At 42.2% G+C, this 23326-nt stretch overlaps 2 protein-coding genes across 7 annotated transcripts in view; both read left to right on the forward strand.

Annotated features, from left to right (window-relative positions):
- Positions 1-23326, forward strand: part of LOC119502682 (major histocompatibility complex class I-related gene protein-like) — a 334522-nt gene that overhangs the window by 46548 nt on the left and 264648 nt on the right. Inside the window, exons 1-2 of one of the 6 annotated variants that reach the window (XM_037793769.1) lie at positions 3997-4249; positions 7793-8059. The exons of 2 other annotated variants lie outside the window; for them this stretch is intronic. In XM_037793769.1, the coding sequence (XP_037649697.1) occupies positions 4204-4249; positions 7793-8059 (313 nt within the window). In that variant the 5' untranslated portion in view covers positions 3997-4203. Of the gene's footprint in view, positions 1-3996; positions 4250-7792; positions 8060-23326 lie in introns of those variants that run through there. 3 more of the 6 variants (XM_037793767.1, XM_037793771.1, XM_037793768.1) reach the window with 3 other exon arrangements.
- Positions 1-23326, forward strand: part of LOC119502696 (major histocompatibility complex class I-related gene protein-like) — a 93418-nt gene that overhangs the window by 33171 nt on the left and 36921 nt on the right. The window lies entirely within an intron of this gene.

Here is a 23326-nt window from a genome sequence, read left to right on the forward strand (position 1 = left end):
GCATGTTGTACTCGATTCAGTATTAAATCAGCAACTTTACTTTTTCCATGTGGTTTACTGGAGACAATCCATATGCAGTGGGACTATGTGACCCTAATGTTTGAGAAATCCATAGACAAAGTTTGTAAGTGATGCAACTAAATAGTACTGATTACAGTTTAGTGAGTCGAGACGTTTCTTGCTGCAGTCTGCAAAAGTGGATGAAAAAATAAATTAAAAAAATGGATGTAATCCAAGATTTTAAATATAGTCCTAATTTGAATTGATATAATGGAAATTTGGAGAGAGGAAGTAAAGAACAACATTGCCCTCTGCTGGTCTGTTAAAGTGATTACTAAAAAAGAACAACTACAATGTGACAGAAGAGCAGAACTTTGAGGTGTGACATGAGAATAAAAAGAAATCTACCTTAGAGCTGCAACGATTAAGTGATTAGTTGTCAACTATAATTGATTAATCGGTTTGAGTCATTTTTGTAAGAATGAAAAAGGTCTAAATTCTCTGATTGCAGCTTCTTAAATGTGAATATTTTCTGGTTTCTTTCCTCCTCTATGACAATAAACCGAATATCTTTGTTGTAGACAAAACAAGACATCTGAGGACGTCATCTTGGGCTTTGGGAAACACTGATCGACATTTTTCACAAATTTCTGACATTTTATAGACCAAACAACTAATCGAGAAAATAATCGACAATGAAAATAATTGTTAGTTGCAGCCCTACTGTAATCTATCTAGATCTCTCCTCACAGACTATGAATAAAAAAACTACACCATTCAGGTTTTGTTGTAGAAAGGTGGAAAGCAATTTATTACATTTACTTAAGTAGCTTAGTACAGTTTTGAGGTACATACTGTGGTTCAATCCCCGGCTGCTCCGGTCACATGTCGATGTGTCCTTGAGCAAGACACTTAACCCCAGTGGCGGCCGGCCAATAGAGGGCGCTAGGGCTCCGCCCCCCCCTGAGCCAGACAGCCACACACAAAAAAAACATTACTACTACTACTAATAATAATAATAATAAATTATAAAAATTGTCAATATTTGTGTGTTTAAAATATGGAATGCATCCAGTAATGTGTGTAAAATATGATAGAAAATCATCTGTGCAAAACATGGTTTTCCTGCACGTCCCCTGACTCCCCTCTGCCTGTCTGACTCCCCTCTGCCTGTCTGACTCCCCTCTGCCTGTCTGACTCCCCTCTGTCTGTCTGACTCCCCTCTGCCTGTCTGTCTGTCTGTAGTTCAGCTCTGGGGCGATGGAGAAATCGCCCACAGCAGGCGGGTCTGTGTAGCAGCTTAGCCAGTAGCTGATTCAAGCTCTGAGCGATTGACATTAAATTTAGCCAATCAGCGTCCTCAAATCTAATACGAGAGGGGAGAATATTTTATCACCCCAAGCTCGTCAGGCTTTAGAGCATCTAGCCCAGTGGTCTCAAACTCAATTTACCTGGGGGCCGCTGGAGGCAGAGTCTGGGTGAGGCTGGGCCGCATCAGGTATTCCACAAAAAAAGCTTTGTTAAAAAAAAAACAATCTTCTCAAACGTCATTATTAACAGTTCTTTAACTTGAATGGGTTCTTCTGAACATGAACGGTTCTTCTGAACATGAACTGTCCTGAACATGAATGGAACATTGAAGAACATGAACGGTTCTTCTGAACATGGCCTCTATTGCGTCTCCCACTTTTCCTGAAATTGTCTGTGCTCGTCACCAACCTTTCTCTTCACTGCAGGCTTTGAAAAAGACATGATTGGGGCTGTGTGACAAGATATATATTCATTCCACTTGGTGTCACTCCGCAATAAAGTTGTGCCTGCTGTGTTTGTGTTGCTCTGTAATTACACCACCAAACCGCTAGTTGGCGGCGGCGTCTCTATGAGTTTCCTTCTTCTTCTTGTACTACAAACAGAAACTGAGCGGAGTTGGAGCTAATAACTGTTGAACCACAGAACTTTTACTGATATTACTGGAACGCCGAAAAGAGAAAATATATCTGAGTGGATTTGTGTGAACAAACATTGAAAAGATCGAGGCAGAGAGAAGTAGAACTTTCTGTGGTTGTCCGGGGTCCTGGCCGCTAAGCATCGCTGAGAGACTGGACCAATCACAGCTGTTGCGGTCTGCGTCGCCGCGACGTGTAGTTACATTTCTGGAGAGGTGCACGTCAGGCTACGGCGTCGATTCAACGCAGAAGTATAAATCAAGCTTTAATCTAGCTTATGCGATGTTACACGGGCGCCACCATAGTTGTTGTGAAATGTTTCTCTGCTTGCATCAAGCCCGGCCGATTGCCCGCCCCCGGGAGCCATATACCCCGCTGTGATTGGTAGGTTCGTTCAGCTCGGGCTCGCGCAACAAAGGGACCTTCCACGGCAAACTGCCATTCACATAAAACTCGCGGGCCGAGGGCGCCTGGTTAGCTCAGTTGGTAGAGCGGGCGCCCATGTAACAAGACTTGGTCCTGACCGCGGCGGCCCGGGTTCGAATCCGGCCTGTGGCCCTTTCCGCAGCCACTCTCTCTCTCCCCCCTTTCCAAGACTCTATCCACTGTCCTGTCAATAAAAATGAAAAAATGCCCCCAAAAAAAAAACTTTATATAAAAAAAAAAAATAAAAATTTGCGGGCTGCACTAACATTAAACTTTCATATCAAGGTGGGGGCCACAAAATATCGTCTTGCGGGCCGCAATTGGCCCGCGGGCCGCGAGTTTGAGACCCCTGATCTAGCCCGTGACGGGAGACTTTGACCAATCACAGGTCATTTCATTGAGAGAGCGTTCCTATTGGCTGTGCTCCGGTCATGTGACCAGAAGTTGCCGTTCCTTCACCAGATTTCACAATGGCGGCGGCGGCGTAACAAACTTTCTCATTTTACAGCTAAACCGTGCACTACCAGATGATTCTGAAAACATTTGAGGAGAGAAATAGGCATTAACGTAACAGAATATTGATTCATAATTGATCAACGCTGCCTAGTTTGACCGTTTGGTCGGAGTTCGCGAGTGATTGACAGCCGGCTCTCATAGACGGCAGCTGGACAGCAGACCTCAGATCAGCTCTTACTGCTTGTTTTCCTCCGGTCTGTGAAATCTTGCAGATGCCGTTAGGAGCACCGGAGGACACAGAGGCACATGATTTTTTTCAGGTTACCTGTTTCATGTACTACTGTCATGATATAGTGACTGTTTTATAAAAATAACTTTTTAAAACATATTTGCTCCAATCTCGCCTACTTCAGCTTTAAAGTACCAAACATAAAAGTATACATTATGCAGAATAATGTATATTATTGGATTGTACTTATTGATGCATTAATGTGTTCATCACTTTAATGTTGCAGCTGGTTAAGGTGGAGCTCATTTTAATGACTTTATATACTGCTGCGTAGTTTAATCTATAATAATACATAATGTATTCGTTGATTATATTTTGTATTAATAATCTGAATCTGTAAAGTAACTAAAGTTATTAAATCAATGTAGTGGAGTAAAAAGTACAATAGTTCCCTCTGAGATGTAGTGGAGGAGAAGTAGAAAGTATCAGAACATGGAAATACTCAAATAAAGTACAAGTACCTCAAAATTGTACTTGAGTAAATGTACTTAGTTACTTGCCACCACTGAGTACATGTTATACTGTTGCATTTTTCTAAGCATTCTTTACTGCTCCTGTTGGAATCAAATAATTGTTGATTATTTAACTGCAAAGTAGTAATGTGTTTTCGATACTTTCACGTTTTTTGCATTAAATCATACCGGGATGTTTGCTGAAATTGATTGGATGTGGCACAGCCCGACCTAGAAAACTTTCCAGCAGCCGCCACTGCTTAACCCCAAATTGCTCCAAAAGGCTGAGCCATCGATGAGTGAATGAGTATTTAGATCAGATCCTGATGGGCAAAGTTGGCTCCTTAGCAGCCTCTTCCATCAGTCTGTGAACGGGTGAATGCTGACATGTAGTGTAAAGAGCTCCTATAGAAAAGGGCATAAGCCCTGAGCTATCAAACCAGGCGCACGAATTTACGACGTCACTCTCGTGTCTCCTTTCTCGATGCTTCCTCATACACACATTACCGTTCGCTGACCCGCCAGTTGTTTAAACTGACGCATGCGTACGTCTACAACTGTGTGTCTGCGAGTGGCTCTGCGGCTCTGCAGGGGATGAATCTCTATCTCTCTCACTCTTACTAATCAGAACAAGATGAAGTTCCTCATTTTGCTCCTCTTCTGTCGCGATGTATCTACAGGTAAGATCATATTGCACATTTCAACGTTATTTACTGTTATTCTTGTTGCTGCAAAAACTTGTTTGATTTAGTCACTTTTTAGTGCGACATCGTGGAATCACTTTCACTTTCACTTTGTCACACTGAGCTGCAAAAGAGCAAATTTCTGCTGTTAGTAGGCCTACAATAAAAAATAGATGATGATTGTATACTGGCCATCTACATTACTCATTGCTCAATGCACAAGATTTCAATTTAAATATTATATTATTTTATATATATATATATATATATATATATATATATATATAAACTGGAAAAGCAAAGTTCGGAAACTTGTGTTTGATGGATTATTTCTCTGTTGTTACAATGCTAATCGGCATTGTATTTTACATCGTTGGAAAGCCTGTTTATTTACCTTCGCAATGATGTCCAACTTGTAAGGATCATGCATTTGTGGGATGAGCAGCACAGCTGATTATGTGGGTAGCGCCCAAGAAAAATTTGCCAAAATGCTCCGTCAATGGTAAACAGTGTATTCTCCTGTTGGAATTGACTCCTGTTTTGAGTTGTTTGGTGGATTAGATGATTGAACTCTCTATCAGTAACAAGGAACAAACAAGACAATTTTACACTTTATTCATTTATTACAATATGTCAGGGAGCCTCAGTAGCGGTGGAAGATCCATACGCAGCCACAACAGCCTGGCACCTCCTCCTCATGCTGGTCACCAACCTGGTCACACGTTGCTGTGGGATGGCGTTCCATTCCTCAACCAGGATTCGTTGCAGGTCAGCCAACGAGGTTGTGTTGGTCACTCTAACATGTACAGCACGCCCAAGCTGATCCCACAAGTGTTGAATTGGGTTGAGGTCTGGACTCTTGGCAGGCCGTTCCATTCTCTCTACTCCCACATTGTGGAGGTAGTCTGTGATAACCCTGGCTCTGTGGGGGTGAGCGTTGTCATCTTGGAGGATGAAGTTAGGTGCCAGATTGTGGAGATATGGTATTGCCACTGGCTGCAGAATCTCATCCCGATATCTCAGTGCATTGAGATGGCCTTCATTGATGAAAAGTCTTGTTTTGCCAGTGAGGGCGATGCCAACCACCAAAAGCTGTTACTCGATTGGTGCAACAATCAGCATAGCATTCTCCGCGTCGTCTCCATACTTTGATCCTGCCATTCAACTTTCGCAGATAGAACCTGGACTCATCACTGAACATGACATTCCCCCACATGTTCAGGTTCCATTGTCTGTGTTGTCGACACCAGCGCAAACGGGCCTGACGGTGAAGGGCAGTCATTGCAGGCTTCCTGGTAGCCTTATGAGAATACACTTTTTACCATTGGCAGAGCATTTTGGCAAATTTTTCTTGGGCGCTACCCACATAATCAGCTGTGCTGCTCATCCCACAAATGCATGATCCTTACAAGTTGGACATCATTGTGAAGGTAAATAAACAGGCTTTCCAACGATGTAAAATACAATGCCGATTAGCATTGTAACAACAGAGAAATAATCCACCAAACACAAGTTTCCGAACTTTGTTTTTCCAGTATATACAGACGTAGGCAAAGTTGTTGGTAACGTTCCGTTAAAGAGAGAAAAACCCACAATGGTCACTGAAATAACTTGAAACTGACAAAAGTAATAATAAATAAAAATTCACTGAAAATTAACTAATGAAAATCAGATATTGTTTTTGAATTATGGTTCAGCAGAATCATTTAAAAAAACAAACTAATGAAACTGGCCTAGACAAAAATGATGGTACGCTTAACTTAATATTTTGTTGCACAACCTTTTGAGGCAATCACTGCAATCAAGTGATTTCTGTAACTCTCAATGAGACTTCTGCACCTGTCGACAGATATGTTGGCCCACTCCTCGTGAGCAAACTGCTCCAGCTGTCTCAGGTTTGAAGGGTGCCTTCTCCGAATGCATGTTTCAGCTCCTTCCACAGATGTTCAATAGGATTTAGATCAGGGCTCATAGAAGGCCACTTCAGAATAGTCCAATGTTTTGTTCTTAGCCATTCTTGGGTGTTTTTCGCTGTGTTTTGGGTCATTATCCTGTTTGAGGACCCATGACCTGCAACTGAGACCAAGCTTTCTGACACTGGGCAGCACATTTCGCTCCAGAATGCCTTGATAGTCTTGAGATTTCATTGCACAGATTCAAGACACCCTGTGCCAGATGCAACAAAGCAGCCCCATAACATAACCGAGCCTCCTCCATGTTTCACATTAGGTACAGTGTTCTTTTCTTTGGATGCTTCATCTCTTCGTCTGTGAACATAGAGCTGATGTGACTTGCCAAAAAAGCTCCAGTTTTGTCTCATCTGTCCAAAGGACATTCTCCCAGAAGCTTTGTGGCTTGTCAATATGCATTTTGGAAAATTCCAGTCTCGCTTTTTTATGATTTGGTGTCCTCCTGGGTCGTCTTCCATTAAGTCCACTTTGGCTCAAACAGTGACGGATGGTGCGATCTGACACTGATGTACCTTGACCTTGGAGTTCACCTCTAATCTCTTTGGAAGTTGTTCTGGGCTCTTTGGTTACCATTCGTATTATCCGTCTCTTCAATATGTCATCAATTTTCCCCTTGCGGCCACGTCCAGGGAGGTAGGCTACAGTCCCATGGACCTTAAACTTCTGAATAATATGTGCAGCTGTAGTCACAGGAACATCAAGCTGCTTGGAGATGGTTTTATAGCCTTTACCTTTAACATGAAGGTCTATAATGTTCTTTCTGATCTCCTGAGACAACTCTCTCCTTAGCTTTCTGTGGTCCATGTTCAGTGTGGTACACACCATGATGCCGAACAGCACAGTGACTACTTTTCACCCTTTAAATAGGCAGACTGACTGATTACAAGTTTGAAGATACCTGTGATGCTAATTACAGGACACACCTTAGTTTAATATGTCCCTATGGTCACATTATTTTACATCTTTTCTAGGGGTACCATCATTTTTGTCCTGGCCAGTTTCATTAGTTTGTTTTTTAAAATGATTCTGTTGAACCACAATTCAAAGACAATCTGATTTTCATTAGTTCATTTTCAGTAATTTTTTATTTATTATTATTTTTGTCAGTTTCAAGTTATTTCAGTGACCATTGTGGGTTTTTCTCTCTTTAACGGAACGTTACCAACAACTTTGCCTACATCTGTATATATGTGTGTGTGTGCATATCTTTGATATTCAACTTTGTATGAGTTCATAGATACCAAATACTTGAGTGTGCCCTTTGTAGTTTCTGAGATACAGTCATTTTCTTATCATACTACTGTATATTTCATCTGAGGACACGTGACTGTTTTTACCTAAAATATAAAGGAGTGCAAAACCAGTAGTCCCATGTGCCCAAAGGCTAGATAAAGTATGATAAGAAAAACTCACTTTTCAGCCAAATGGTTTGACCGATTTTGAAAATTTCTTCAAATTTGTGCTGAGGTAAGTCCAAAACTCAAAATTTCAGTTGTGTGCACAAATGGGTTAATCAATCAACCCCTCAAGAATGTTTAAAATCCGATTCAAAACCTTCTTTGTCTTGCAGTGAAACACTCCCTGAAACATATCATTACTGCAACTTCTGGAGTCCCAAACTTCCCAGAGTTTGTGGCTACCGTGATGACCAATGAAGTGCTGGTGGGTTACTATGACAGCAACATCAAGACCCTTGAACTCAAACAGGACTGGATGAGGAAACTAGCAAGGGATGAGCAACAACACCTGAAGTCGTATTCTCTGAAGTGTTTAGGTAGCCAGCAGTTCTTCAGAGCCAACTTGGACAGCCTGAAGCAGCGCTTAAACCAAACTGGAGGTACAGTTTATGTTCATATGTAACTTTTTACTGGTGAAATGTTTCCTCCCTCTGAGGTGAGACATAGCTTACAGTCTAAACACACTGAGCCAATGTGTGTGTGTCTCTGTGGTGAAGATGTCATATTATCTGTTAACCCCTTAATCTCTTTAAGAGGTTGTTGCACTGAGTGATGATACTGTTATCATATGAAACTAGAAAATCTAAGGAATGCATTGCTACCAACCATGTCATACTAGCTTGTCGGGAAGATAATACTAAATAACGCTGCAAAGTTACGCTAAATTTTGGCGAGGAAAAACTGCCATGGCGATTTTCAAAGTAGTCCCTTGACTTTACACATGCACACTTTATGATAATCACATGCAGTTTTTTTTAATGTAGTATAAACCTGTTATTTCCGCCTATTCTAAAATGGTGTATTTGAATATTTCTGCATACTGGGGTCCTTAAACAGTCTTGAATTATATAAATTGGGTATCACTGTAAAGCTGAGACTCTTGTGGATCCAATGAGCCCAACTGTATTCATGTGTGATGATGTTAGTCCCCATAGGAGACATTTCAGTATAGTGAGACCATTTTTTTAAACTTGACCTCACTGCATAAAATGACCTGTGGTGACCTCTAGCATAATCACAGCCTCATGAAACTTTACAACCACCAACTAGAGACCTAGCGCATTCAGAGGATGGATGGTTTTCCTAGCTAGATTGACAATAAGGGGGTTTCTGAGCAGTTTACAGAATTGCAAAAAAAATGTAATTCTTGTAGAAATCTCCAAATGTCAAACGTTTTTGATACCAAATCACAGCATGGCTTTTTCTATGGTGTTCCTCAAGGTCTTGGTGTCTTAATGTGGTATTTTGGAGGGATTAGTGATCATTTTTATCTATACTCCAGTGGTAAAAAATGGTTAAATTTAGCAACAAATCTGTAACAAATATCAAACCAAAAAATGCTGCAACAACTTATGAGACATAATAGAGCATGGGAATGACCATCATATACTTCTATCATAATGTTCTACGCTCTTATACACTTTCACTATTTATTTTAATCTATTCATCCATTATTAATACATTTTAATTCTGATTTATGACTAGAACAACTTGCTACACCGTGCTGCATCTGAAATGAATCTCCAGGTTCCCAGCTTTCAGATGATGTACACCACTTCTATGTGACATCTACTGTTGACTATTTATCTACTCCTGAACATCCCCTGTACCCCACCCCTCTAAAACAGAAGGTAGAATGGTAAAGGAGCTGGCTGTACTGAGATGTATCTTTTTTCTGTCTCTCTCTCAGATGTCCACATTCTACAGAGGATGAGCGGCTGTGAGTGGGACGACGAGACTGGAGAGGTTGTTGGTTTTAGTCAGTACGGTTATGATGGAGAAGACTTCCTTGTGTTGGACTTGCAGACGCTGACATGGACCGCTCCAAAACAACAGGCTTTCATCACCAAACTTCGATGGGATAATGACAAAGCTAGATTAGAATACAACAAAAACTACTACATCCACATACAGTATGTCCTGACTGGCTGAGGAAGTACCTACAGTATGGGAGGAGCTTTCTGCAGAGAACAGGTAGGATCACATGGCAAGATGTACTGTTGTACATGGTCTCAGTCCTTCTAAGGCTCTGTATCATTCCAATGAAAATAATATCCTGACACATCCTGGTGTCTCAGTACAGACTCATCTGTGTCTGTCTCTCTCCCCAGAGCGTCCCTCAGTGTCTCTCCTCCAGAAGACTCCCTCCTCTCCAGTCAGCTGCCACGCTACAGGTTTCTCCCCCGACAGAGCCATGATGTTCTGGAGGAAAGATGGAGAGGAGATTCATTAGGACGTGGACCACGGAGCGATCCTCCCCAACCACGATGGATCCTTCCAGATGAGTGTTGAGCTGAACCTGTCATCAGTCGCACCTGAAGACTGGAGGAGGTACGACTGTGTGTTTCATCTCTCTGGTGTGGTGGACGACATCGTCACCAGACTGGACAAAGCAGTGATCAGGACCAACTGGGGTAAGACTGGAATATACTTGTATATTTGTTTATTTATTTGCAACAGATTCCTGTAACATTTGGTGGACAGTTAGACCATAATTAAGGAAGAACTTATTAGAAACTAGTGTGTATAGTGCCATAATGTTAACTTCAACTTTGTTGTCCCCCAGGAGCAATTTGTCTCGCAGCTAGGTAAAACACAGAAAACATAAAAACATAAAACATAATACAAATGTAAAAAGAAATGCTTAAAAAAAGCCATATAAACTCACATAAAACAAAGTAGAGCAGTGACAGTCTGTGCCTTTACTGGAGACAGCATTGAGATGACAGGAAAGGAGGCAGAGAAAGATGCAACAAAGATCTGTGGCTCAAACTGGGGACGTTGTGGTTCGTGGTCGGCGTTTTAACCCGTCAGCTACAGGTGCAAAGTTTATGTTGTGCTATTTGTCTACAGTGGGACTGTCTGTGAAATTTTCCAAGTTATGGTTTATTACATTAGTGGTTCTCAACCTGGGGGTCGGGATAACATATTAAAAAGGAAAAACTTATTTTATACCGGGGAATGTAATTTACATTACATTGCCTCTAACAGTGATATAGAATAGTTTTTATTGAGTGTGTTTGTGAGAATCAAAGTGTGCATGCAGGTGAGTTTCTGACGGGGCATTTCCGGCGGGTCGGGGGGAGAGAAAAAGTCACGAAATGCATCAGAAATCCACAGTGCCTGGAGCACATTGGACAACACCTAGGAGCTAGTGTGACAGGCAAGAATAATGCAAGAATAATTAATTTTTCAGGCATAATTCATTTATTTAGAGAAAAGCTAATTTCTTTGTTTTTCAGGACATGTCATTTAGTTTTTGGATGTAAATATGCATCAACACTGGTCACTGTAGAGACTATGCAGCACATATGCAGTGAAATAGAAAGAGGAATAATGCAGATAGGTGATGCAGATCCTTGTGTGTGTGGGTTGATTGTGCGTTGATCTGTTGGTAATGCCTCGGGGCTCCATTAGGGGGATCGCGCTCCTCTTCCTCACTCAATACAGAGACGAGTGAAGGGAAGAGCTGCGTGTGATTCATTCATCCTTCTCTCTCACTATTTCCCCTGTTTAAGGTAAATAACGTCCACAAAGCACTATAACGTTGTAAACACATGTTGTTAAGAATTCGTTATACGTTGTTGTTGTTCATTAGAGAGGAAAAGTGCACATGTTGTACTCTGTATTGTGTTTGAAAGTTTCTAGCTAACGCTGTTGATATGTAAGCTAGCTGTCGGATGCATCGTGGTCCCGTCGTAGAGTCCGTCTGGTTACTTTGTCGTCGGCATTTAAGCTAGGCTGTTACATTCATATATGTGTATGCAGTTGTTGATTTTATAACATTAAGACGTGAATTCATGTCTCCAGTGAGCTAAAAGGTTCAAATACATTTCATAAGAGAGACTTCATGCTTTATTTGAATTAAGAAAACATTTAGAAACAGTTAGAAAGATAATTTAAATGGTTTAGAGAAAGTTAAAAAGGTAATTAAGCCATGATCACTGTGGTCCAGAAACTGAGTTCTGATGTCTAAATGTATGAGTTTTGTTTACATTGCATTACATTTAAAATGTGACTCAATACAGAGACGAGTGAAGGGAAGAGCTGCGTGTGTGATTCATTCATCCTTCTCTCTCACTATTTACCCTGTTTAAGGGGCACAACATTTGGAGGCACCGCTGAGATGTTTAGCTTGAGGATCATCACTGAGCTACAAGTGGAATCCTCTGGTTGATCATCTCCTCAAACTACCCAGGCATCGGAGAAAGGAGTTGGCAAGGCGGTCGAGGTGGTCTTCAGACAAACATTGGCGACTTGTATCCTGAAGTGAGCAAAGTGACCATTAGGGAGCAGCAAAGAACCAATTGAGTCAGATAAACCCTCGTTTCACTACTTCTGCCCGCTCCTTTGATAAAATGGAGTCTGAATTCGAGAAGCTGGAGATTAAAGGAGCATTATACAAACTGACTGTTGAACAACTGATTAAAGTGTGCAATGAACTTCTGATTTCTGGACCAGGAAAGGAACATGTGACTGGTAAAACACGCAGTCAATTAATTTCACACGTCATGAGGTACCTTGAACGGGTGCAATTGGATGACCGAGAGGATAAAGGTTTGTCAGAACTTCTTAACATTCAAGACATAATAGACAAAATCCAAATGGCAACAAACCTAACTGAGAGTGAAATTTTGCATCAAACTGACAGACAGGAAAACCTCCAGAAAGAGGTAGAGGAGCTAAGACTGTCATTACAAGAAAAAGAGAATGAAATGCATGACCTCATGAACATAAGCATGACCCCCCCTGCCAGTTCCAGCACTCCAGCAAAGAACATGGCGCTAGCACCTCCTAACAGCTCTATATGGCGCAAAGACTTTAAGATGGCAGGCCAAATAGGAGAGCCAGGACAAAAAGATAAGCTAACCTTTTCCAGTCTGGCCAGACAAATTGAAAATGGGCTCAATAAGGGCTACCCAGAGTCAGAGATCATTGATGCTGTAATCCACGCCATCACACCAGACCTGCAGTTACGAAGTTACCTTGAGGGGAAGGAAAAACTTACGCTGCCCGCCCTCTGCAGAATTCTCAGGTCTCATTACCAGGAGAGAGGTGCCACTAAGTTATATAAACAACTCACCTCTGAAGTCCAGAGCAGTAAAGAGACACCTCAAAACTTCCTGATAAGGGCAATGGACATGAGACAGAAAATTCTGTTTGCTTCTCAGGAAGATGAGTCAAACTTAAAATATGACCCAGCACTAGTCCAGAGTCTATTCATGCATACTGTCCTGACTGGCCTACAGAATGACAATATCAAAAGTGACCTGCAGCCTTACCTCCTGCAGACAAACACCTCAGATGAGCTGCTACTGGAGAAACTGAACGTTGCATGCACCAATGAAAAGGAGAGACAGGACAAAAAGAAACATGCTGCCCCATCACGAGCAACGAATGTGAATACAGTCCAGTCCAGTGAAGTTCCAGTGGAAAAGAAAAGCACCACCCAGCAAAACACAGCCACTTCACTTCCTCCTGATCTGCTGTCCGAAATCAAAGAAATTCGCTCTGACATGGTGCTGTTGAAAGATCTGAGAGCTGAAGTCTCCCAAATCAGGGAAACCATCCAAAGGTCCACACCTGTGCCCCCACAGTATTCCCCACCAAGCAGAGAACCAGCTAATATGTCTGCCCCTTATCCAGTGTTTTCACCCCCACAACCCTCACCTTATAAAGCTGAGTCAAATGCCATGCCAGTGTACCACCAGCAGCCACCAGCAGCAGCACAGGAGTACCGGCCAGCATTCAGCCCTGCGCAGATGAGGGAAACAGCTCAGTTCCAACAAAGGTTTGCACCACAGCGAAATTACCAAGCACCACGCCCCCGTCCTAGATGTTATGCTTGTATTCAAGCAGGCGAAGATTACTGTCAGCATTGCTTTAGATGTGGAAGCAGTGAACATTTCAGGGCAGGTTGCAAGGCACAGAGGGTAGTGGAACCCACTAGAAGGAGCCCTTTAAACTAAGGGAGGTTGCTTCCACGGGACATGGAGCAACCGACAACATGGATAAGTCCCAACGTTGTGCAAGTTGCAAAGAAGAAAAAGACAGTGAGGAGCTAAAATGTTGCTCAATTTGTAAAACCACACTGTACTGCTCAAAAGACTGTCAGGGAACCCACTGGCCTGCACACAAAAGACATTGTAAGCCATATACATGTTCAAGTATTACGAAACAGGCAACACGGTCATCTGAGAAACCCAAGGGCAAAGAAAATAGTGCTCCAGAGAAAATACCTACTGTAAGGGAGTTAGTAGGGAAGAAGTGCCTCATCAGGTGTTTCCTGCACAAACTCAAAATTCAGGCACTTTGGGATACAGGTTCACAAGTTTGTGCTATAGATGAGGTATTTAAAGGGAGACACTTACCTGATGTGCCGCTAAGGGATGTTGCTGAACTTGTTGACCCTCTTGACCCGTTACAAATTGAAGCAGCCAACGGGACAGACATGCCATACAGTGGTTGGCTCGAAGTGTCCTTTAAACTTGCTGCTAATGATGATGAGTTGCTAATACCCATGCTAGTACTAAAAGGCAGCCAACAACAATGTCCTATTATTGGCTTTAATGTCATTGAACGTCTTGTGCTGGACAGTCTGCAAAACCAGACAACACATGGAGTCAAAGAGAAGCTTGTGAAGGCAGTAAAAATGTCTTTTCCTCATCTTAAGAAAAACAAAGCAAAGACCTTTATTAATGCTGTGAGTGTAGGACAGATTTGTGACCATAATGTAGGAACAGCAAATGAGAGGGTGAGTGTGCCTAAACGTAGCTCCGTTCAAATTGAGTGTCGAGTACAGGCCCCAGCTTTCAAAGAGGATAAGACTCTGATTTTCGAGCCTCATGAGAACCCACAGTGGCCTGAAGGATTAGAGTTTTGTGATACTCTTGTGTTAGTGTAGGCAGGCATGGCCCCAAAAATCATTGTTAGTGTGCAAAACCCTACGAGTCATGACATTACACTGTCAGGAAGGACTATTATTGGGACTGTACAATCAGTCAGTTCAGTATATCCTGCAAATATATTTAAAACAGACCACCTACCTACTGCGTCCATTCACCATGTCAAAGCCCAGAGCTCCAGTGAAAGTGCCCCTGTCCACGAACAGTGGAGTCCTCCTGTTGATTTGGCTCACCTTGATGAACACCAGAGACAAATAGTCAGTCAGATGTTAAGAGAAGAGTCAGAGTCATTCTCCAGCTCTGATGACGACATAGGCTGTGTAAAAAACCTGCAAATGAACATTTCGCTAAAAGATGCTGATCCAGTGTCAAGAAAATATCTCTCTGTTCCAAAACCCTTACACAAAGAGATGAAAGACTACTTACAGGACTTGATAGCACAAGGGTGGGTTGAAAAGTCTACCTCTTCCTTCTCCTCTCCAGTCGTCTGTGTGAGAAAAAAGGATAGCACTCTCCGCTTATGTATCGACTACAGGGAGCTTAACAGGAAAACTCACCCAGATCGCCACCCCATCCCCAGAGTACAGGACATTATGGACAACCTGGGAGGGTTGAACACCCTCTTCTCACTGCTGGACCAGGGCAAGGCATACCACCAGGGGTTCATGACCGAGGACAGTAAGCATCTAACAGCTTTTGTGACCCCCTGAGGCCTGTATGAGTGGGGCCGAATTCCGTTTGGGCTTATGAATGCACCTGCAGCATTCCAGCGCTGCATGGAAGAGTGCTTGGACGGCTTAAGGAATGAAATATGTGTGCCATATCTTGATGATGTTCTTGTGTTTAGCAGAACATTTGAGGATCATGTCAGTGATGTCAGAAGGGTGCTGCAACGACTGAGAGGGCACGGGATAAAACTGAAGCCCAGAAAGTGTGACCTGTTTAAAGTAGAAGTACGGTACCTTGGAAGAATTGTGTCTGCTGAGGGAAACCGGGTGGACCCTGCCGATACTGCTGCTGTCAGGGCCCTGAAAAACAAACATCCAGGTACTGTTGGTGAGATAAGAGCAATCTTGGGACTATTAAGTTATTACCGGCAGTATATCAAAGATTTTTCACGTATTGCCAGCCCCTTGTATGACCTGTTTAAAGCACCTGTAGAAACTGAAACACTGAACAACAAAAAGAGGAAGTGGCAAACAAAATGAAACAGCAGAGGAGTTCCATCCAACACACCCATTAAGTGGACTGACATGCACCAGTCAATCTTGGAACAGTTGATAGACTGTCTCACTCAGCCTCCTGTTCTAGGCTTCCCAGAGTTTTCACAGCCATTCATCATCCATACTGATGCTTCCAACCAGGGATTAGGTGCTGTATTGTACCAAAGGCAGAATGAAAAGCTTCGTGTGATTGCTTATGGCTCCCGAACTTTAACTACAGCGGAGAAAAACTACCATCTACATTCAGGAAAGTTGGAGTTCCTAGCCCTCAAGTGGGCGATCACAGAAAAATTCCGTGATTACCTGTACTATGCACCATTCTTCACCGTCTACAGTGACAACAACCCACTTATCTATGTACTGTCCACTGCCAAACTGAATGCAACAGGGTGTCGATGGGTAGCAGAACTGGCAGATTTCCACTTCACAATCAAATACCGTCCGGGTAAGGAAAACATTGACGCAGACAGTCTGTCCAGAATGCCTTTAGATATGGAAATATTCATGAAAGAGTGTTCAGAGGAAATATCACATGATGTGATTGGAGCAGCTACACAGGCAGTGGAAAGTCAGGATGAATCCAGTGTATTATGGTCCATGGGTGTCTCAGTACAATGTGCAGCAATAGCTACAGACACGCCCCTCATTACACTAACAGCAGGACAAATCAAACATGACCAAAGGAATGACCCCACTGTCGGATCAGTGATTCAGTTCAAACTGGCAGAAAAACGACCATCAGGTCCAGAACTCAAACAACTCAGTTCACAGATCTTATGTCTCCTTAGAGAGTGGGATAAGTTGGAGATTTCTGAGGGTGGAGTGTTGTTCAGGAAAACTGCAAGCAGAAAACAGCTGGTGCTTCCAGAAGCACACAAAACTACAGTGTTAAAAGAACTTCACGATGAAATGGGTCATCAGGGTGTAGAAAGGACTACATCCCTGGTACGGGACCGGTTTTACTGGCCGTATATGCAACGGGAGATCGAGGATTATGTCATGAGAAGATGTGTGTGCCTCAAGCACAAGAAGCCAAGCCATGGGACAAGAGCACCACTGACGAACATTGTAACCACTCAACCGTTTGAACTTGTTTCAGTTGATTTCTTGCACCTTGACAAGTGTAAGGGTGGTTATGAGTATATTCTTGTAATCATTGACCATTTTACACGTTTTGCCCAGGCTTACGCCACAACTTCCAAATCAGACAAAACAGCTGCAGACAAGATCTTTAAAGTCTATGCACTGAAATTTGGCTTCCCAACAAGAATACACCATGATCAGGGTGGCGAATTTGAAAACCAACTGTTCGCTCAACTGAAAAAGTACTGTGGAGTTGCTGGGTCGAGAACCACTCCCTACCACCCCCAAGGGAACGGACAGGTAGAGCAGTTTAACCGAACACTGCTCCAGATGTTAAAGACCCTCACAGAGAGACAAAAGACTAACTGGAAAGACTCACTAAACAAACTGATTTACGCATACAATTGTACTCGCAGTGAAGTGACTGGTTTTTCACCTTTTAACTTGTTGTATGGGCGCTCTCCACGGTTGCCAGTTGATATGTTGTTCAACTTGACATCAGAACAAGGAGACCGTAATCATCATAACTACATGGAAAAGTGGAAGCAGGGCATGGAAGAAGCGTACGAGATCACAAGACAAAATGCTCACAAAGCTGCCATGAGAAGCAAGAGACACTATGACAGTAAGGTGAAAAGCTCAGTGCTACAGCCTGGTGATCGTGTTTTAATCAGGAACATGACACCCCGTGGTGGTCCAGGAAAACTGAGAAACCACTGGGAGGATACTATCCACACAGTTGTGCGTCAAGTGAGTGAAGATATCCCTGTTTATGAACTCGGACCTGAAAAAGGAAAAGGGAGATCAAGGATTTTACATCGTAATCTTCTCCTCCCATGTGACCACTTGCCACTGGAAACCCCAGTACAGCCACGCACAAAGAAAAAAAGTGTGGAGAGAAATGAGGAAGCGGAGCAGTCAGAGGAAGAGGAAGATGATGAGTATCATCTTGTGACACTTGAGCAGCAATCCAAGACATGCACACCTGAGACAGTGAATCCTGTGTGCACTAGTACACCTGTGGAGATTGAATGCATACACCCTGAGGAAAACATAGCACCTGAACCAGAGAAAGAACAAGAAACAACAAACCAAATGGAGCACTTATTGGCGAGAGAGAACAGTTATGTGGAGGACCTACCTGTTGAGGATGCTGTTCCATTACCTGGTCCAAGTGATCCCAGCAGTGAGGAGCGTCAGCGGCCTAGACGACAACACAGACGGCCCAAGGTCTTCACATATGATAAGCTTGGCTCACCTGCATGCTACAACCTGAGGACAACACCTTGGCATACAAACTTTAAAGTGCCATGGACACTCACTGTGCCGCCATACCACTTCCAGCAGTGCTATTGAGATGGAAGGTAGAAACATTACACACCACTGGACTGAGTAAATGCACGTACATTACACTCAAAGAAAAAAGAAAAAAGGGATTGTTCAACACATAATTCACATTCAAATGGACTGTTGAACATGAGGAACTTTTGACAGTGGATACACTCAATATACACATTTACATGACACTGTTGCAGTCTATCATATCACACTCATGGACCTGTATTAAAGGAGAGTGTAGTTGACTTGGACATGCTGCACAAACAGAACTGTTAGCAAGGCAGCAATGGACTGTGTCGAAACAATGCGTAATAAAGGAGGTCAAACAAATGACCAAAAGAGAAAAAATGGACACTGGGTATTTACCCATGTCTGAAGGAATGTATGAAAAGAGTTCCAGTCTGTAAAACTGCACTATACAAGATAAAATGTAGCAGGATTGTTAGTCTGAAGTGGTACTAGGGATATATTTTTATGGTATGCACTTTAACCCCTTATTTGCACTAAAGGTCAAAGGTTAGCATGTTGAGGACAACATCTGTTTTGAGGGGGAGTATGTGACAGGCAAGAATAATGCATGAATAATTAATTTTTCAGGCATAATTAATTTATTTAGAGAAAAGCTAATTTCTTTGTTGTCTCAGTTATTACTGTATCATTTTCAGGACATGTCATTTAATTTTTGGATGTAAATATGCATCAACACTGGTCACTGTAGAGACTATGCAGCACATATGCAGTGAAATAGAAAGAGGAATAATGCAGATAGGTGATGCAGATCCTTGTGTGTGTGGGTTGATTTTGCGTTGATCTGTTGGTAATGCCTCGGGGTTCCAGTAGGGGGATCGCGTCTGTTTACTTTGTCGTCGGCATTTAATCTAGGTTGTTACATTCATATATGTGTATGCAGTTGTTGATTTTATAACATTAAGACGTGAATTCATGTGTCCAGTGAGCTAAAAGGTTCAAATACATTTCATAAGAGAGACTTCATGCTGTATTTGAATTAAGAACATTTAGAAACAGTTAGAAAGATAATTTAAATGGTTTAGAGAAAGTTAAAAATGTAATTAAGCCATGATCACTGTGCTCCAGAAACTGAGTTCTGATGTCTAAATGTATGAGTTTTGTTTACATTGCATTACATTTAAAATGTAACTCAATACAGAGACGAGTGAAGGGAAGAGCTGCGTGTGTGATTTATTCATCCTTCTCTCGCACTATTTCCCCTGTTCAAGGGGCTCAACACTAGCTGATCAAACTAAACCAAACTAAACACACAAACAAAGCCTTATGTTGGAGCCTTAATGTCGTTTTTTGTTTGTTTTACTTTTATCTGTGGATGTCACAATTAAAGGGACTATTTGTAACTTTGTACGCGCATAAATGTAGCGGGTCGTCACAAATGCGCGCTCGCATATGCGCGTTCGCGTATAGCCGCTGTACCATCCTCCTCTGCCTGCTCTCCTTCACTCAGACAGCTCAGCTAGCTCCACCTCTAGACGTGAACGCGCGCTCACTCCACACTGCAGAAGAGTTAGTTTAGCTCTGAGAATATCTAGTGAATGCACAGGGGACGTTTGTGCAGAAATAACTGCTGCAGCTCCTCCAGACCAACAGAGGCTTTCCGTGTCTTGTGAAGTGACCGAACTGTGCAGAGAGTTACGTTGTCTTCTCGTTACCGACCGGGTGCCGGTGTCTCCTTTGCTCTCTCCGGCTGCGGGCGGAGAGAGCAGAGGAGACATGCTGCACAGCCCCGCTGCCTCAGCCTGCACTTAGGCAGGAAAAGCCAACACTAGGATCAGATCTAAATCATGTTCATGGAGAGACCTTCGTCTGGTCAGCTAACATTACTGCCAAGCAGCTGAAATATAGAGTGATATTGTGGTTTTAGCTGACGTGTGTCGCCTCACTGTTTTGAGCGATGCTCGTTCAGGTATATTGAGAGCGAGCAAGCGCGAGCCCGACGCTGACTTTCGTTGATTTCACGGCCACATGTCTCGCTGTTAAGAAGCATTTCTGAAAGTTACAAATAGTCCCTTTAATCTATGCCTGCAGTTCTAGCACTGACCACAGGGTGTAACATGGACATGAAAGCGCATATAGGTAAGCTCTCCTGATTAGGATCAGGGGTGTGTGAGACTGAGAGCCAAACAGTTTTTGACCGTGCCGAGCCGTGCAAGGCCGTGCCGTGCCGTGACGAGCCTTGCCATATGAAACATTGTTGAATTAGATCCCACTGAATGGAAACGGGGGAAGAACATGATGGTGAGATGTGAAAGTGTAAATAAATGTAACTGATATAACGTTACACAGCGCACTGGACATTGATTTGTTTGTAGAGCACGCTTCCGAACAAGTTCTCCCGTCCGTCCCTCAGTGGCTTATAGATTTTGATATTTGTTTCTTAAAAGTCACTACACCTCATATTATTTATCCTACATTTATTAATCAGAGCATTCACTATAATCACTCAAAATCACACGTAGAAACAGTTGTTTACGCCTGGCTGGGGGGGTCCCGAACACCAACCGGATTATTCTGGGGGATCAAGACTTGAACAGATTGAGAACCACTGTATTACATAACCAGCCATAAGTCTTAAAAACGTGCAACAGCAACCACATTTAGAGGACCGGTGCTGACATTTACTCTGAGAGGTGCTGCCAAGTTTGATGGCTTTTCACACATAGATGGCACTAAATAAAGGTTTTACATCTTGAACTCCTGGTTTACTGTACCCACTTAAACTACTGATAAGCTGTGAACTTTTCTCAGGGTTTTTATTTACTACACATTTGTTTGACCAATAATGATTGACAGCACTGCCTGAATGAACATACAATTTAAAATGAAAGTCATATCCAGAACTGAGGCATTACCACTGAAAACACTTTCAGAACCACACAGCACACAGTGTGAATGAACCCAAAGTGTGAATGTTCTGTTTTGGTTCCAGTTCCTCCTGCAGGGTTCCCTGCTGGTCCTGTTATTGGAGTTGTTGTAGGACTGCTGCTGCTGCTGCTGGCGGTCTGCATCGCTGGACTCTTCATCCGGAGGAGGAACAATAACGGTGAGGAACAGAGATGTTTTTATTCCTCTGATGAATTAAAATAAATACCTGTGATAGTCTCGTCCTGCATATTTAGTGTGGTACTTCTGGTAACTCAATCCATTTATTTGACAAGTGGTAGTGAAGCACAAAGTGCTGTTTTTTCTTTTTCTGCTTTCATTTTCTAACATTGTTTTCTCTCATCTGTATTTCAGGGTTTCGCCCTGCTAACAGTAAGTATTATACTGTGAAATATTTCACATTATATACAAATATATATATTTTCCCCCTTGTGGGCGAGCAACTAATATCCTGTTCACCATAAAAACAAATGTCCGGCATAATGTGGACACCAATATGACAAGGATTTCACTTTATTTACTACTTGTGTTGACAGCGGGGCAGTGATCATAGAAGAGGATGCTGAATTCCACAACTTTCTGTCATTTAATAAATCTCTCTGATGAAAGCTGCTCATCTGATTGGCTGCTATATATATATAAGGTAATGAATTGGTATTGTGATTAAGTTATATTATAAGTAATGAATTGGTATTGTGATTAAGTTGTATTATAGGTCATGAATTGGTATTCTGGATTGATAACAAATGTATAGTTTGATAAGGATAATTATATCAGTAATTCATTTATATTTCTGTATGACAGAGATAAAAGGTATTAATTATAGTAAACAAATTTAATTAGAGTATATGTATTGCGCAATAAGGAAGCTGGTTAATTATTAATGAATGACTTATGGAGAAGGGGTTGGATTAAATACATTTGTAATTCTTCTCACTCCTTTTCGAATATGTAAATCTAGGCATCAAGTATTTGACCATTTCTTTTTATGCTTTTCCTTGTATGTAAATACTATTTCTTTCTGGCTGTCCACTTGTTGGTATGATAATTCTCTTTTTCTTTATTTTTAATTTTCAAAATAAATTTTGAAATGAAATTATTTGTTATTTTTATTTTTATATTGGTAAATGGTAAATGGACTGATGGAAAAGACTGCTAAGGGGCCAACTTTGCCCATCAGGATCTAATCTAAATACTCATTCACACACCGGTGGCTATGCCTTCAGGAGCAATTTGGGGTTAAGTGTCTTGCTCAAGGACACATTGACTTGTGACCGGAGCAGCCGGGGATTGAACCACAGTATGTACCTCAAAACTGTACTTAGGTACTTATTATTAATTATTACCCTCACTGGCAAAACAAGGCTTGTCATCATTGAAGGCCATCTCAATGCAGGGAGATATCGGGATGAGATTCTGCAGCCAGTGGCGATCCAATATCTCCACAATCTCGCACCTAACTTCATCCTCCAAGATGACAACGCTCGCCCCCACAGGGCCAGGGTTATCACAGACTACCTCCACAATGTGGGAGTAGAGAGAATGGAACGGCCTGCCAAGAGTCCACACCTCAACCCAATTCAACACTTGTGGGAACAGCTTGGGCGTGCTGTACGTGTTAGAGTTACCGACACAACCTCGTTGGCTGACCTGCAACCAATCCTGGTTGAGGAATAGAACGCCATCCCACAGCAACATGTGACCAGGTTGGTGACCAGCATGAGGAGGAGGTGCCAGGCTGTTGTGGCTGCGTATGGATCCTCCACCGCTACTGAGGCTCCTGACGGTGTATTAAATGAATAAAGTGTAAAAAAGCCAATATGTCTTGTTTGTTCCTTGTTACTGATAGAGAGTTCAATCATCCAATCCACCAAACAACTCAAAACAAGAGTCAATACCAACAGTAGAATACACTGTTTACCATTGGCAGAGCATTTTGGCAAGTTTTTCTTGGGCGCTACCCACATAATCAGCTGTGCTGCTCATCCCACAAATGCATGATCCTTACAAGTTGGACATCATTGTGAAGGTAAATAAACAGGCTTTCCAACGATGTAAAATACAATGCCAATTAGCATTGTAACAACAGAGAAATAATCAATCAAACACAAGTTGCTAAAACGTTTTTTTCCCAGTTCATATTCTTTATATTGTGTATCCTGTAGCTATTACCTCTAGTGTTGAT

This window comes from Sebastes umbrosus, chromosome 15 (assembly GCF_015220745.1).
Source record: "Sebastes umbrosus isolate fSebUmb1 chromosome 15, fSebUmb1.pri, whole genome shotgun sequence".
NCBI classification, from domain to species: Eukaryota; Metazoa; Chordata; class Actinopteri; order Perciformes; family Sebastidae; genus Sebastes; species Sebastes umbrosus.